Source organism: Musa acuminata, chromosome BXJ2-3 (genome assembly GCF_036884655.1).
Source record: "Musa acuminata AAA Group cultivar baxijiao chromosome BXJ2-3, Cavendish_Baxijiao_AAA, whole genome shotgun sequence".
Taxonomy (NCBI): domain Eukaryota; kingdom Viridiplantae; phylum Streptophyta; class Magnoliopsida; order Zingiberales; family Musaceae; genus Musa; species Musa acuminata.
In genome coordinates this window covers 33747237-33761909 of record NC_088340.1, presented here as the reverse complement: position 1 = coordinate 33761909, position 14673 = coordinate 33747237, and the positions used below count along the sequence as shown (strand labels likewise).

The window sequence follows — 14673 nt, the reverse complement described above, 5'->3', positions numbered from 1 at the left end:
ATCGCATGACGAAGGCTTCCCAACCTGCAATTGTTCCACGATTTGCTAATATCGGAGCAATTAACAGCCAAAACAACAGAAAAATAATAATAATAATAATCTAATTTGCCTTTTCTTTATTTTATTTTTCCTTATTTTTATTTTACATTGATCGGAACTAAAAAAAGGGGTGAGAAAACATAAGAAACATAAGCCCACCACCACACCTCATTTCTCCCTTTCTTCCTTGACCGACCTCGTTCGGCTTCGGTCTGCTCCCATGTCTCTCTCCGTCACCATTTTGTTGCCGGAGATGTGAGCGGGCCAGGACTCATGGGATGTGCAATGGTGGTGGCCGCGGCTCTGATGCCGATGCAATAGGAGGAGGAGGAGGAGGAGGAGGAGCGGAGGCAGCGGGAACATAATGTACAAGAAGGAGAAGGAGCAGCAGAAGCAGCAGCACAACATTAAGGCTTGGGAGTCGGCCGTCCGCAAAGCGCAGCAACTGCATTCACATCAGTCAGGCAGCCGCCGACGCGTCTGCCAGATCTCCCCCATGTCCGTCGCGCCCGCCGATGACAACTTCGAAGCCAGCTCCCCGCGAGGGAGCGACGGCAACTCGGCGGCAGAGGAGGACGGCAAGGTGTGCCACGCGGAACGCCTCTTCCCTGGTGGCGACTCGTACACCGGTCAGTGGTCCGGCGGCGTCCCGCATGGCACCGGCAAGTACGTGTGGACGGATGGGTGCATTTACGAGGGCGAGTGGCGGCGGGGCAAGACCACCGGCCGCGGCAAGTTCTCGTGGCCCTCCGGTGCCACCTACGAGGGCGAGTTCAAGGCCGGGTTCATGGACGGCTTCGGCACCTACACTGGTGCCTCCGGCGATACCTACCGTGGAAGCTGGTCCATGAACCTGAAGCACGGCCACGGCAAGAAGTTCTATGCCAACGGCGACTATTACGACGGGGAGTGGCGCTCCGGCCTGCAGGATGGCCATGGCCGATACGTCTGGAGCAACAGCGCTGAGTACGTCGGGCAGTGGCGCGCTGGGGTAATCCATGGCCGGGGATCCCTCATCTGGGCCAATGGCAATCGGTACGATGGTGGGTGGGACAATGGATCTCCGAGGGGCAATGGTAACTTCCGATGGCCCGACGGCAGCCTCTATGTCGGGGTGTGGACTAAGGAAAATGCAGGGATCCAACAAAAGGGGGTGTACTACCCATCACCCTCTGCGAGCTCCCCCACTGCCCGAGACCCACAGGAGGCTTTTACAGCTGACCTTCGGGGGTGCAAGATCTCGCCAGGGGACACTCTGTCGATACTTCCCTCTCAGAAGACCCTCAATTGGTCCGGCACGGAGGTGTCACGTGGTTCGGTCGATAATGCTGATCCTGGTTTGCCACCCAGACGGCTGAATGGTAGGACAAATACCATCATTGGATCTAGTGACATTTTGGGAGGAGAGAGGTGGTCCGACCGGATCGGCATTTGTAAGTCCAATGGCGATATCAGTTTTGACATTGTCGATCGAGGTTCAGCGGCATCACGAGGTGACGCAGACGTGAAATTATCGTTGAATCCACGTTGGCCACCTCCAAGGGCTGCAAAGAGGCAAGGGGAAACCATCACAAAAGGGCACAAGAATTATGAACTAATGCTCAATCTCCAGCTTGGGATCAGGTAATGTTTTTCTGTGTAGCTTTATTAGCATTTGGTGGAAATTTTACGATGACAGTGATGTTATAGTTGGTATTGTCAAAGGCATGAAGACCTGGAAAACACAGATCTTAGTGACACATCTGAGGAAAACCATGCTAGAATTCTGCAACAAGAGAAGTTGAATTGTGATCCCATCCCAATCAGCTTTAAAATACTTCAAACTGTGTCCTTCCACTTCACTAATTGGTTGTCTAGCTTTCTTTGCAACCATTTCTTCATGGAGATTCTTGGTAGACATTGATTGTCCTTTTCGATAAAAGGAGCAATAAGACTCTATATGTAGTTAATACTCCAAAGAATGCTATTCTTCTATGTCCTATGTTTTTGCCAATTGATTTATTTGAATGGGATGATCAATTGGATCTTTTAGATTTTAGATAATTAGTGATAAGTTCTGCTGTTTCATATTATCAATATTAAGACTGTTGCAGAAAAAATAAATTAATAATGAGCTGTGTCCGTGAAAACAAAGGAAATGTTTATGGTGAACTTGCTAGAAGATGGCATATGTGGAAGAATCATTAGGGCTTTATGTTCATGCAATTCTTGATCAAGGAGATTTCAGGACAGTGTGTTAACTACTCGTTTGTTTATTGGATAAACTCTTAGAATTAATAAATTGATTTATATTGTTATTTTGTTATTATTCTCCAGCATTTAATGGTCAACAATCTAATGTTTGCTGTGGCATAGACATGCGGTTGGAAAACAAGGTCCATCTCATGTTGAGCTGAAATCATCAGCCTTTGACCCCAAAGAAAAGGTGTGGACAAAGTTCCCTCCTGAAGGATCAAAACATACACCTCCACACCAATCCTGTGAATTCAGATGGAAAGATTACTGCCCTTTGGTGTTCAGGTGAGCTCATGACATAATACTTCGTTCGTATTTTATTTATATATATATAAATATCAGCTGACAATTTATATTATTTGACAAGTTCAACTTGATAATATATTCTACTTAAATTGAGCGTTCAGGACACTTCGCAGGCTGTTTAAGGTTGATGCAGCTGATTATATGATTTCTCTTTGTGGCAATGATGCTCTACGAGAACTATCATCTCCTGGAAAGAGTGGAAGCTTCTTTTACCTGACCAATGATGACAGATACATGATCAAGACAATGAAGAAGTCTGAAGTAAAAGTTAGCACCCGTTCCCTTGGGATTTATATTATTTAACATTCTTCTGATCTATCCCACTCAAAATATATCTTTCAACATTCTTTTCCTGATCTACCCCATACATTATGTATTGTTCCACAGGTCCTTCTGAGGATGCTTCCAGCCTATTATAACCATGTCCGTGCATTTGAGAACACTTTGGTGACCAAGTTTTTTGGTCTTCACTGTGTGAAGGTAACTGGAGCTTCACAGAAGAAGGTCAGAACATGGGTCTCAGTAACATCCATAATTTGACTGGAAGATTTGTTTTGGTGACATATAAATTCTTTGCATTTTTCTGTAACAATTAATCAGGTCCGTTTCGTTATAATGGGAAACTTGTTCCGCTCTGAGTACTCTATTCATAGGCGCTTTGACCTAAAAGGGTCTTCCCATGGTCGTATGACTAGGAAACCAGAGTCAGAGATTGATGAATATACTACTTTAAAAGATCTTGATCTTAATTTTATATTTCGACTGCAACAGTCTTGGTTTCAAGAGTTCCAAAGGTATTGTTATTATTTACTCCCGCAGCAATTTTGTTTCTGGGTCCTAGATATTTGATTTCTTCTTATGAGGAAAATAGAAGTCATATATGTGCTTTCTACAGGCAAGTTGACAAGGATTCTGAGTTTCTTGAGCAGGAGAGGATCATGGATTATAGTCTTCTAGTCGGTGTTCATTTTAGAAGTTCCAGAGAGATGCCTTTACCTGAAGGTTCATTTCAATGTTCTCTTTTATTTTCATATCTGTGCCATTCTTAAGATGCGTATCTTTTGGTTAAAGGTGGTGATGCTGACATCCAAAGAGAATCAACATTGAGGCTTTCCAGAGACATGGATCAGTTTCTTGGTGATCAAAACAGGTATAAACATGATAACTAGAATACCTGTATGTTATTTATTAATTTTGCTTTTTGGATGTATTTTACTTACTATACAAGTAGAAAATCTTTTGATGAAAGCACACAAAATTAGATGATACAGAGTTTCAAAATAATATAAGTGTTCAAATCCATCAGTAAAATGCTTATCTGCTCATCTATGTCAGTGCTAGGCATGCTGCTTCTATATGCTTCTTTCTCTTGATCCATAACATTTTAAAGGTGACTTGAGTACTTTCCATTTGCTGTTTTACACTTTTTTTCCTGCAAGATCCTGACAATGAATTAATAGATTGTCCTTGGTAACTGAAAGTTAATGACGACAGAAAAGGGAGAAGATACTCCTTTCCAACTAGCACATTAGCTTCCCTCCTGGTATGAATATTAACATTACATATGCTTTGTCATGTTGTTAATGCAAAAATATGTGGTAAATATGGCTCCCCACTTGGACTGATATCACTCATCCTAATGGATGTGTGTGTGCTATGTTCTTTCTTGATACACATCATTCTCACTATGAAGCATCTGTATCTCTACAACGTCAAGTCATTTTCGGAAAATCTGGGCCTTGAGTTTTTGCTTCTTATATTTGATGCTGCAGGCGGGCAAAGATTCGAATAGGTCTGAATACACCAGCTAGGGCTGAACTGACAGTCAGGAAGAGTGAGAGTGACTCTCAGCTCATTGGAGAACCTACAGGGGAGTTCTATGATGTAATCTTGTTTTTTGGCATCATAGACATATTGCAAGACTACGATATAAGCAAAAAGCTAGAGCATGCATACAAGTCTATTCAACATGATCCGACCTCGATATCGGCTGTAGATCCGAAACAGTACTCAAAACGCTTCCGTGATTTCATATACAGAGCTTTTACCGAAGACGCCTAAAGAAAAGTTTGTCCTGGAAGCACCATCAGAGTTCCAGGTTCGGTTGACCTTCAGAATGCATTGAAGAATCTGGTCAGGCCGCAACTGGGTGTTTAGATTTTGGCATTTGTGTACATTGTTTCAGTGCCCACCACCAAAAGTTGCTGCTTCAGCCATCATCGAGCCTCTGGATCACCTTGTTGCTGCTAGGATCTCGACCGAACTCAAAAGAAAAGAAATTTGATTCTCCCAAAGAACATTTGAATAGGACCTTACAATCCTCTAAAATTTCTTTCTATAGGTAGTACTGCTAATGTCCTAATTCAGGTACAGATAGAAATTTGTAACAATGAGCGTGCAAGCCCGATTTAGAGTTGTAAATTATTTACGAGTAACGTGTATCAGATATTCTTTTTCTTCTGTAAAAATTATGATTTCCACTGAGGAGCAAGAACAGATTTGAGATTCTTACATGTAAACAAATGTGGTGAAAGCGATGCTCATGTTGAGGTGAGGTCCTGTGACAAAGAATGATACTGCTCAGGAGTTGGATGGCACGTAATGTGATGGTATGTTGGAATGAGATAATTAATGATACTGCTATCATTAATTATTCATCGCAGTATAATTTGCCAGATCTTATCGAACATACAATTAGATTCACAAAGGTAGCACATTTGGTAATCGTAGATGACATGAAGCACTTATTGAGTAACGTCGACAGACATCGGCAGTGCCCAAATACGTCACATTCCAACTAATGAAAGCAGCGCATCCCGGTAATTACCACGCGTGTTCTTCACGATCTTGTCTTCGAGCTTAGCCTTGTATTGCTTCTCGTAGACTGCTTTGATCTCTTCCATATCCACATCCGATCGAGATACGACCACTCTCGTAAGAGCGTCTTTCGCGTTCTTATCTGCTTCTTCTCCGAAAGCCTTGTCGATTACCTGAATTCACGAGACATGATCCGATCATGCTTGGCTCTTTGGCAATGAGGCCTGCAAGATAACTGGCGTGATCTCTCACCTTGCTGAAATAGCTAGCGGATGATCCCAAGCATCGAACGGTTTCTCCCAAGCATGATTCATCAGCGAAGTCCTGCTCGATGAGAAGTTACATAGCAAGATGGACCGCAAATACTTGAGGTTTTGAGCAACAGCGTACCTGCTCGATCGATTTCCCGTATATTCCACTGTAGTGTCTGAAGGTTTCTTTGAGATGTGTTTTGCTTCTCGTGGTCAGTATCCTAATGACCTCGTAATCCTCTACGGGGTCCTTTGTGCCGGCATTCTTGATTGCATGTCCGAGCGCCTTGGCCTCAGATTTGGCGATATCTTCGTCCACTCGAGATCCTTCGTACCTGTATGCGCTTACCAGTCCGACCAGCAACTGCGAGCGAGTACATGGATTGCGTTGATCGGTAGATCTTCATGATCCAAATCGTGTCGGAATTAGAAGAGGTAGGACAGAAAAGGAATAGCAGTGTTCTTACGCTGCAGTAGTTTTCCTTGACGCGGTAGGCAACATCTTCCTCTATGGAATGGTGGAAGAGAGCATGGTAGGCCTTCCTTGCTCCGAGCAGCTCGTCCGATGAGCGAGTGCAGGCGATCTCAACTATGATGTTGAATGGATGGGCCTTGTGGAGCACATGGTGGATCCAACGTGCGTCTCTTTCCCATGGATGCATTGCCCATAGCACCGTTACGTTCTGCAAAGATCGGCACCTCAGTTGCCATTCGAAGAATTAAGCTTGTAGATGAAGATTTGTTCCCAAGGCCAACTCTTATCAAGCTGAATTAGATGTGCAGATGACAGATTTCAGGTAATGGCAGAACATTCAAGCTGGCTTTCGAAAAGAAAGAAGAGTTTGGACTATTTGACCATTTTGATGATCGATAAGCACATCATAATTGATGGAGATGTTCGCAAGAAACAGAGAGAAGAGTCTTAAGATCATAACAGTTAACTGATGGATTAAGAGAATTGCTAATCTCTTCTCTTCTTCAGTCAACTATTCTCATCGCAGGTGACGTTTGACTTTGGGGAGAGAAAAAGGCCAAATTAACTAAAATCTTCGACAATATCGAAGCCAAAAATCAAACGCCGACAAAAGTGGAATTGGAAGAGAGTCAATGAATTCCATGAGATCCTAAGAATTGTAGCTTTGCAGGACGTAAATCTTAAACAACACTTCTCTTCCCTTCAAATCACTGATATGATCAGTTCTAATACTAAACTCTTAGCAGATTCAACGCCGTTACGAAACAAACTCAAAGCAACAGAAGACATGCAACGACGGATGGAGGAAAGATGGAACAGAAAGTCTACCTTAAAGCGTGCAAATTCGACCTTCAGGCTGCGAACGAAATCATCCTCGCAGCGCTCGAAGCTGCCGTGTGGCTTGAAGAAGGGAGAAGAGCTCCTGAAGCCTCGCCGCTTCTCCGGCTGCTTGCGCCATTTCGTGATCACCGTCAGCAACGAGCTCTCATCAACACCAAGGCCTTCACAGTCGATTCTGCGTCGTTAGCAATTCTACACCGATTAAATCGAGCGTGCACAGCAAACCGACCTGAGAAAGCACTGGTGAGGGCCTCATGCTCTTCGGCCATGGTGGCTCAGCCTCGGCTCCTCTCTCAAAACGGATGGTGAGGGGGAAGGAAACCACTGCCGATGTATTATATGCCGCGGTTGCGCATCAGATGGTAACGGTTGTTTTGCTGTGATGCGGCACGGGAGATGTGACAGACACAAAGTAGGGGAGAGTCGGTCGTAGGAGGAGGTGAGCTGTCGTTGAATGCATGGCCTGTGACGGCATGCTTTTTTCTACTCGTGCTTCACGAGGGTTAGATATTTTGATTAGATATATCAATGGAGACCTAATCCAACATGTTAGATTACCCCTCTCTCTCTCTCTCTCTCTCTCTCTCTCTCTCTATATATATATATATATATATAGATATAAGAATTTAGTGAACAAATATACAGAGTTTATGTTTTTTTTTCATGATTTACCGTATTATTTTACGACATGATGTGAGAGTAGGTCGGATCTGAAAAGTAGAATGATGAGAAATAGATCAAATATATTATTCAATAATTTTTATGTAATAAATACTTATAGAAAAGTTAATTATTTATATCGGATAAAAACATAATCAATATCTCAACATCACAGGTGGCTAACACTTTAATACGGTATGATTAACACTACAATATTATATGGTCGATACCTAAAAAGTACATGACCAACACCTTAATATCTCATCGTGACTATACATAATAGCCAAATTAATCATGTGTTATTTTATCTCGAATTTGACATATCGTAATCATAACCAAATTTAGGAGAAGCATGTAACCCTCCTCATAATTAGCATCGATCACAAGTAATAATATTAAGGCTCTACTATAAAAAATCTGAATCATTTAATCCTAAAATTAACTTATGTATCATAGAAATATTATTAGGACATCACTAACGCAGTTTTAAGCACTATCGAAGTTGAACAAGTATGGTGTAGGTACAAATAAACTTGAGACTAACATAGAAGAGGGGGATCTCAATTGGCTCCAAATAAACATCTAACTCAAATAATCAAATTCTAACTTAGAAATATCCATATATAGTTTACTAAAATAAAAATATAATTTAATCCATTAAAATGTTTAAATGTTTTAGTATGATGTTTTGGTTCTATACTGGTCGAAAAATGGATATCATATTATTATGACCCTCTAATAATATGTTAGCTTCATTCTTATTATAATGCAACAATTTACTAGTGAAACATAAGGTTTTATTAGCCCAGCCAACTACATAATAATTAGCCCAGCCAACTGCACAATAATTAGCCCAGCCAACTACATAAGATAAGGCAATGACATGTTGGTACCACATATTTTTAGTACGAGTTCAACGTGAAACAATCATTGACTCGGTAGGCACTTTCTTGTACAGCTCGATAGCTATGAAATACCAACTGATACGGCATGTTTTGGAACCCCGGATATTTTATCGCTGACGTCACACGTCAAATCAGAATCGTACCGAAAAGTTATTCCACCTATCCCGTCCCAAGAGCTCGAGGCGATGCCGTCTGACGCGACTTCGTACACCCGGAGACGATGACCGGTCAGAGGCACCGTCCCATTTCTCGAGGGTCGACGGCCACATCGATTCGATGTGCTATCAATCCTCGTGCAATAGTATAAAGCCCCGGGCCAATCTTCGGCCAACAGAGGTAATAAAAGAATTCTACCCACTACTGACTTGATCGTCGGAGAAGCCAAAGTCGGAACTACCCGACGAAGACCATTTTTGTATAGAAGCGTCACCACCTATGGCTCGACACTAACCAGCACTCCTTCCTGAGGGCACGACCATCTCGTCATCCAGCTCATTCCGCTCATTCCGTAGAAGGCTCCCAACATCGGCCCATGGACCTAGCTGTGCTGACTCATCAGCCACGATATATTTATTCGTTAACATCAACCACTTACATATCATAGATGAATAGACAAATAATTTTTTTTTTCTTGAGATTGTCGGTAATATTCAGATCTTTGTTTATATGTTCATTATCCTTTTCTCCCGTATATGGAACCTAATTGGGTGTTTCTAATGCTTTTGTTATCCTTTCATTTTCAATGAAGATTTTTTTTTTTTTTCGACTCAAGTAGAATAAGTGAAAATAAATAAAGACAACAAGAAAAAACCGGACAAATAGTACACATTGACCAGACATCACAGTTGATCTTTCTCAGTCAAGCTTTAATTGGGTCCCCTTTGTGTTCAAAAACTGGTGTTCAATTATTAGAAATAATAGTCTATGCCACAAGGAAAAGATCTGCAGTGGAGGCAGTTCACATGCGTCCCTCAACCACATCAATTATTTCTTTCACACCTAAGCAGCAATCACTTCTGATATTTTGCAGGATATTAGCTGTGGCACAGATCAATTTAATGTCCAACCTTGACTTGTTGTTGATTTGTGTGAATCTTGAACATAGCCTTACTGCATTAGAAGAACTTACCACTAATTAAATGCTTGTGAACTGACATTTCAACCACTTGATAGACCAATCAGATGAGCACAGTTCTTCATATAGGATCCCCTGTGAGCTGCAATGTCAGACCTTCAATTCTTAATGTCTATCATTTGATGTATTTAAAGTTCACAGTATTGTTTGGTTGTGCAAATTGGATCAACAGATATTGCAATCATATTGGAGCAGTAGAAAGTAGTAGGCTTACAACTTTGAAGAACTTCTTGTCAGATGGTTTCAGATGTGATGGGGTCGATTTAAGTGGTTGAAAGGCAGGTAGAATAGTCACAGGCTTTACAAGTTGTTGGCTCCTTCACCTGCAGTTGGGAACCTCTATCATACTCAAACATAGTAAAAGGTATTACAAAACCCAATAAAGGTTTACTAATGCATGCCTAATGTTGTCCATTGGTGCCCTTCTTTGTAACAGTATCCATGTGAAAGTCATTTTCTTGCATCTTTGAAGGTACATTGGAACACTTCCCACACACACAACATACTGTCATCATCTCCCATCACCTTGATAGTCCTTACAGGGTTTCCAGTAGCTTTGACTACCTGTTAATTTAAGATGATAAAAATGCAAAAAAAAAAAAAGATGACAAGATGATCTAGCAGCTTTTCTGCCATAGCAAAAGTTTGTCTGACTGTTCATTTAAGATAATGAAATGCATAGCAGCTTTTGTTTTCATGTTTTTGGACCAAATTTATGCTTACCATAAAAACTTAAAAAGATCAAAAGCAAATTTACAATCAATAAATCTCAAATAATATAAAATATTAAAATCGATGATAAATCTGAAGTTAAACTAGCTAGTATTAACATATATCAAATTAATAAGTAATAAATTTGAATTAGACTAGTCAAGATTAATATACATCAAATTGGATTTCGAGGCAAAACCAAGGTGTTACTCTTATTTTAGACCTTATTAATATGAAACTATTCTCAGTGCTCCTTCAGTCTCTCTAGAATATTTTCTTAACAAAAATGAAATAAGAAAAGAACCCACATAATTTTAGAGAGCAAGAAAAAAGAAGACACCAAAAAGTTCGTGATGGATTTAGACTAAGGCCGACATGCACCTTTAGGCTCCTACCCAACTATTTGAGAAAGCCCGATTGGCTGTGATATGTTCCCCCAGTGGAAATCAAGACACTTTGTGGTGTTCTTGATTCAATAACTCTTAATCAAGATCTTGTATTTTTCTTCTTTCTTCTCCCCTTTCTACTTCATGACTCAGTGCTAATTAGTTGACCTCTTTGTTTCTTAGCTCAGTGTATCGATTTGCAGTGGTATTAACAGTTCAGTTGAGGTGACATCTCAAGGTTTACCATGAGATACATAACTTGGCAAACAGTACTCTACATTTAGAACTATATATATATATATATATATATATATATATATATATATATATATATATATATATATATATATATATAATTATCAGTTGAGCCCATCATCAAAATTTAGGAGTCCCCCTCTCAAAGTACAAGTTACTATTTAAAGTTACTATTTAATAATGAAAATTTAGAATATGGATTTAGTACTATTTAAGATTATTTAATATTTAAAACTATTCTAGGATTCAAAAACATATTATCTAAAAGCCAAAAGATATAAATGTTATATTGTCAACTTAATTAATGATTAGGAGGTGCAGACATTGCAGCAAGTGGAAGTGATTCCTCTTCTGACAATCTCTACAACATATGTCAGTGCATAAATATTAAGGTCGCTTTTAATAATCTACAAATTAGATTCAGTAGGAAACACTTTTTCTACTTGTGACGTCAATGGTTTCAATAACAATTTGGCACACAGATTACAACAATAATTTAGTGAAAGCATAAAAGTGTTCTACGTAACTCCCACATACAACAATCATCCTAGCAAACTATGGTGCTCAATTTGATAAGCTTCAAATGTCAATGACTATGGAGAGGAGGAGCATATTTTTCCTTTCTTTATATAACTAACAGTGATATTATCCAAAATATATACTTGTGGAATGATACAACCATGCAAATCAACAGTCAAATAGAGAAGGAGACTAAGATCAGTGAAGACATTAATCCTACATATCAACAAGCCAAGTGTATCCTCAAGTTCCATGAGAACCACTAATATAACATTAAATGGTAAGCAAAATGGCATGCCTAAGAACATTGATTACACTGTTCAATGTGTCAATATCTACTATGATGCAACTTAATGCTATCAGTTACCTTGCCAAAAAGCTATGTGCATACCACAAAGATGCACAGTATTGCACCATCATCCACTTTGATTCATACAGAAACATTTATATCTATACTAAATGAAGACATGTTGACACAACTTGCATCAAATTATCTTTGACACAACTGTTTGTTGTTTCTGCTTTAAATCGTTCATACCTCCTCTTACTCGTTCCTTTTGACAGTCACCTTGTAGTAATATGATAGATTTCCAAGTCCGGGCTGAGACCACTGTGGACGCATTAGGGGTGGTTGAGATTTCCAAGGCCAGTAGCCATTAAAAGGAGATACATAGCGGCAAGCTTAAAAGTTAGAGGAGTAATATCGTCGAGCACTTCATCAGCTTTCGCCCATGCAGGCCGCAGCACTTGTGCGTTGGCTTAGCCTTTTGTTCCCATGAGGACCCCATGCATTGAATCACACACCCAAAAGTTTGTGCTCTTAAATGCCGAACATGAAGCCCGTTCGCCATTTCCGAGCCCATGCTACCACTCACTACGACTACGTTGCTTCCACTCTACCCTTGTTTCGATTGTCTCCTTGCTTTTACCCCTCGCATGCTTCTGCGAACTATTCTTTTCAACCTTCCATGTATGTCTGTACTTATATCGACAGTCCCTACAGAGGCACCAGCGGCTGCAGCTCCTGATGTGATGTAAAAGGGAGGGGGATAAGTAAGTAATAGGGGTGTTCGGTGTGATGCCTTTGTGACTTCGTGACTCCACCCATGGGTTCTCTTCCCCACTTGTTTTGCTTAGGGTTCACAGCTGTGCAATTTAATCCCTCGCAACTGTTTTTTCGGCATCTGATTCTGATCTCATCGTTATAAATCCTGCTCTCATCCCTTTCTCCTCCTCGCATGCAGTGAACCTCTTCCCTTAACCTTTGCACGCTTGCTCGTTCTCAGATTCTTCCATGGTCTTCGCCATGGCCGCCCCTGACTTTGACCTCCTGTTCACGGCCTCGGCCTTGGTCTTGTCGTTCCTTGTGCTGGTTATGCTTGGGTGTAACAGGAGAGGCAAAGCGCTGAGACTACCCCCCGGCCCGCCGGGTTGGCCACTGGTCGGCAACCTCTTCCAAGTGGCGTTTGCGGGCAAGCCGATGATCCATCTCGTCCGCGACCTCCGCCTCCGGTACGGGCCCATCTTCACTCTCCGCATGGGCGCGCGCACCCTCATCGTGGTTACCAGCCCGGAGCTCGCCCACGAGGCTCTCATCGAGAAGGGGCAGCTCTTCGCTTCGCGCCCTGCGGAGACCACCATCCGCTCTGTCTTCAGTTGCAACAAGTTTACCGTCAACTCGGCCGTCTACGGCCCCGAGTGGCGCTCACTCCGCCGCAACATGGTTTCCGGTATGCTGAGCGCCTCCCGTCTCCGCGAGTTTCGCCCGGCCCGCACGTCCGCCATGGACCGCTTCATCGAACGCCTACGCGCCGAGGCGGAGGCGAATGGAGGGGCCGTGTGGGTCCTCCGCAACGCCCGCTTCGCCGTCTTCGCCATCCTTCTCTCCATGACCTTCGGAGTCCAGCTAGACGAGGATTCCATCGTGCGCATCGACGAGATGATGAAGCGGGTGCTGCTCACCATCAGCCCCAGGATGGACGACTACCTCCCTTTCCTCCGCCCCTTGTACGCCAAGCACCAGAAGAAGGTCCTCGAGATCAGGAAGGAGCAGGTCGAGGCCATCGTCGCCCTCATCAACCGGCGTCGGGCCATCTTAAAGGACCCAAGCCTCGAGCCCAACGCCGCTCCCTTCTCCTATCTGGACTCCCTCCTCGACCTCAAAGTCGAAGGCCGCGACTCGGCGCCCACCGAAACCCAGCTGGTCACCCTGTGCTCGGAGTTCATCAACGGTGGGACGGACACCACCTCCACCGCCATCGAGTGGGCCATGGCTCGCATCATCGACGACCCGAACATCCAGGCCAATCTTTACGAGGAGATCGTTGCGAAGGTCGGCGACCGGCCAGTCGACGACCGTGACGTCGAAAAGATGCCCTACTTGCAGGCCTTCGTGAAGGAGCTACTGAGGAAGCACCCGCCAACGTACTTCTCGCTGACCCATGCGGCGGTGGAGCCAGCGAAGCTTGGCGGGTACGACATCCCGCCGGACGCCAACCTGGAGCTGTTTCTGCCGACGATCGCGGAGGACCCCAGGCTGTGGTCGAGCCCGCTGGAGTTCAACCCGGACCGCTTCATAACGGGCGGGGAGACGGCGGACATCACCGGCTCGGCAGGGATAAGGATGATACCGTTCGGGGCGGGGAGGAGGATATGCCCGGGGCTGGCGATGGGGACGACACACATTAGCCTGATGGTGGCGAGGATGGTGCAGGCGTTCGAGTGGCAGCTGCACCCATCGGAGCCCAAGTTGGACTTCATGGACAAGGTCGAGTTCACCGTCGTCATGAACCGTCGGCTCCTCGCCTTCGTCGAACCACGTAAGTGAACAAGTGACCACGCGGTTTCGAGAAGCGTCCGAGTGCAGCGAGTCTTTAGTGCGCTTTACTTGCTCATCATATATCGACGAGCCAATCGTATATTAATTAAGCAAACTCTACTTCCTGGTTTGGGCGTGTACATTTGAAGCTTTTGCCTGGGTGTTATGAATGCGCGTCTAAGTGTTAGAAGGAAAGCATTACTTCCATCAATGCAAGGTTCCTTTAGTTACCGTACTAACCACTTTATCGATCTCCTCTTTAATGCATAAGCATTAATAAGGAAAAATTAATTGCTACATCTCTCATGGTTAAATAACGAT

The 14673-nt window shown here is 43.0% G+C and overlaps 3 protein-coding genes across 3 annotated transcripts; 2 read left to right on the top strand and 1 right to left on the bottom strand.

The window, feature by feature from the left end:
- Positions 1–272: 272 nt before the first annotated feature.
- On the top strand, positions 273–5116 carry LOC103978620 (phosphatidylinositol 4-phosphate 5-kinase 6-like). The gene is made up of 8 exons (XM_018822833.2): positions 273–1662; positions 2395–2559; positions 2682–2847; positions 2968–3084; positions 3181–3374; positions 3476–3582; positions 3652–3730; positions 4353–5116. The coding sequence occupies exons 1-8, from the start codon at positions 404–406 to the stop codon at positions 4639–4641; spliced, it is 2376 nt and encodes a 791-aa protein (XP_018678378.2). The 5' UTR covers positions 273–403; the 3' UTR covers positions 4642–5116.
- A 143-nt stretch (positions 5117–5259) lies between these two features.
- LOC103978567 (annexin D4) lies at positions 5260–7351 on the bottom strand. The gene is made up of 6 exons (XM_009394403.3): positions 7193–7351; positions 6952–7124; positions 6116–6331; positions 5788–6012; positions 5650–5721; positions 5260–5570 (listed from the first exon to the last, which is right to left on the bottom strand). The coding sequence occupies exons 1-6, from the start codon at positions 7230–7232 to the stop codon at positions 5367–5369; spliced, it is 930 nt and encodes a 309-aa protein (XP_009392678.2). The 5' UTR covers positions 7233–7351; the 3' UTR covers positions 5260–5366.
- A 5327-nt stretch (positions 7352–12678) lies between these two features.
- LOC135607798 (cytochrome P450 77A2-like) lies at positions 12679–14563 on the top strand. The gene has a single exon (XM_065099893.1). It carries the CDS (start codon positions 12829–12831, stop codon positions 14359–14361), a length of 1533 nt encoding a protein of 510 aa, XP_064955965.1. The 5' UTR covers positions 12679–12828; the 3' UTR covers positions 14362–14563.
- The last annotated feature ends 110 nt before the right edge of the window (positions 14564–14673 follow it).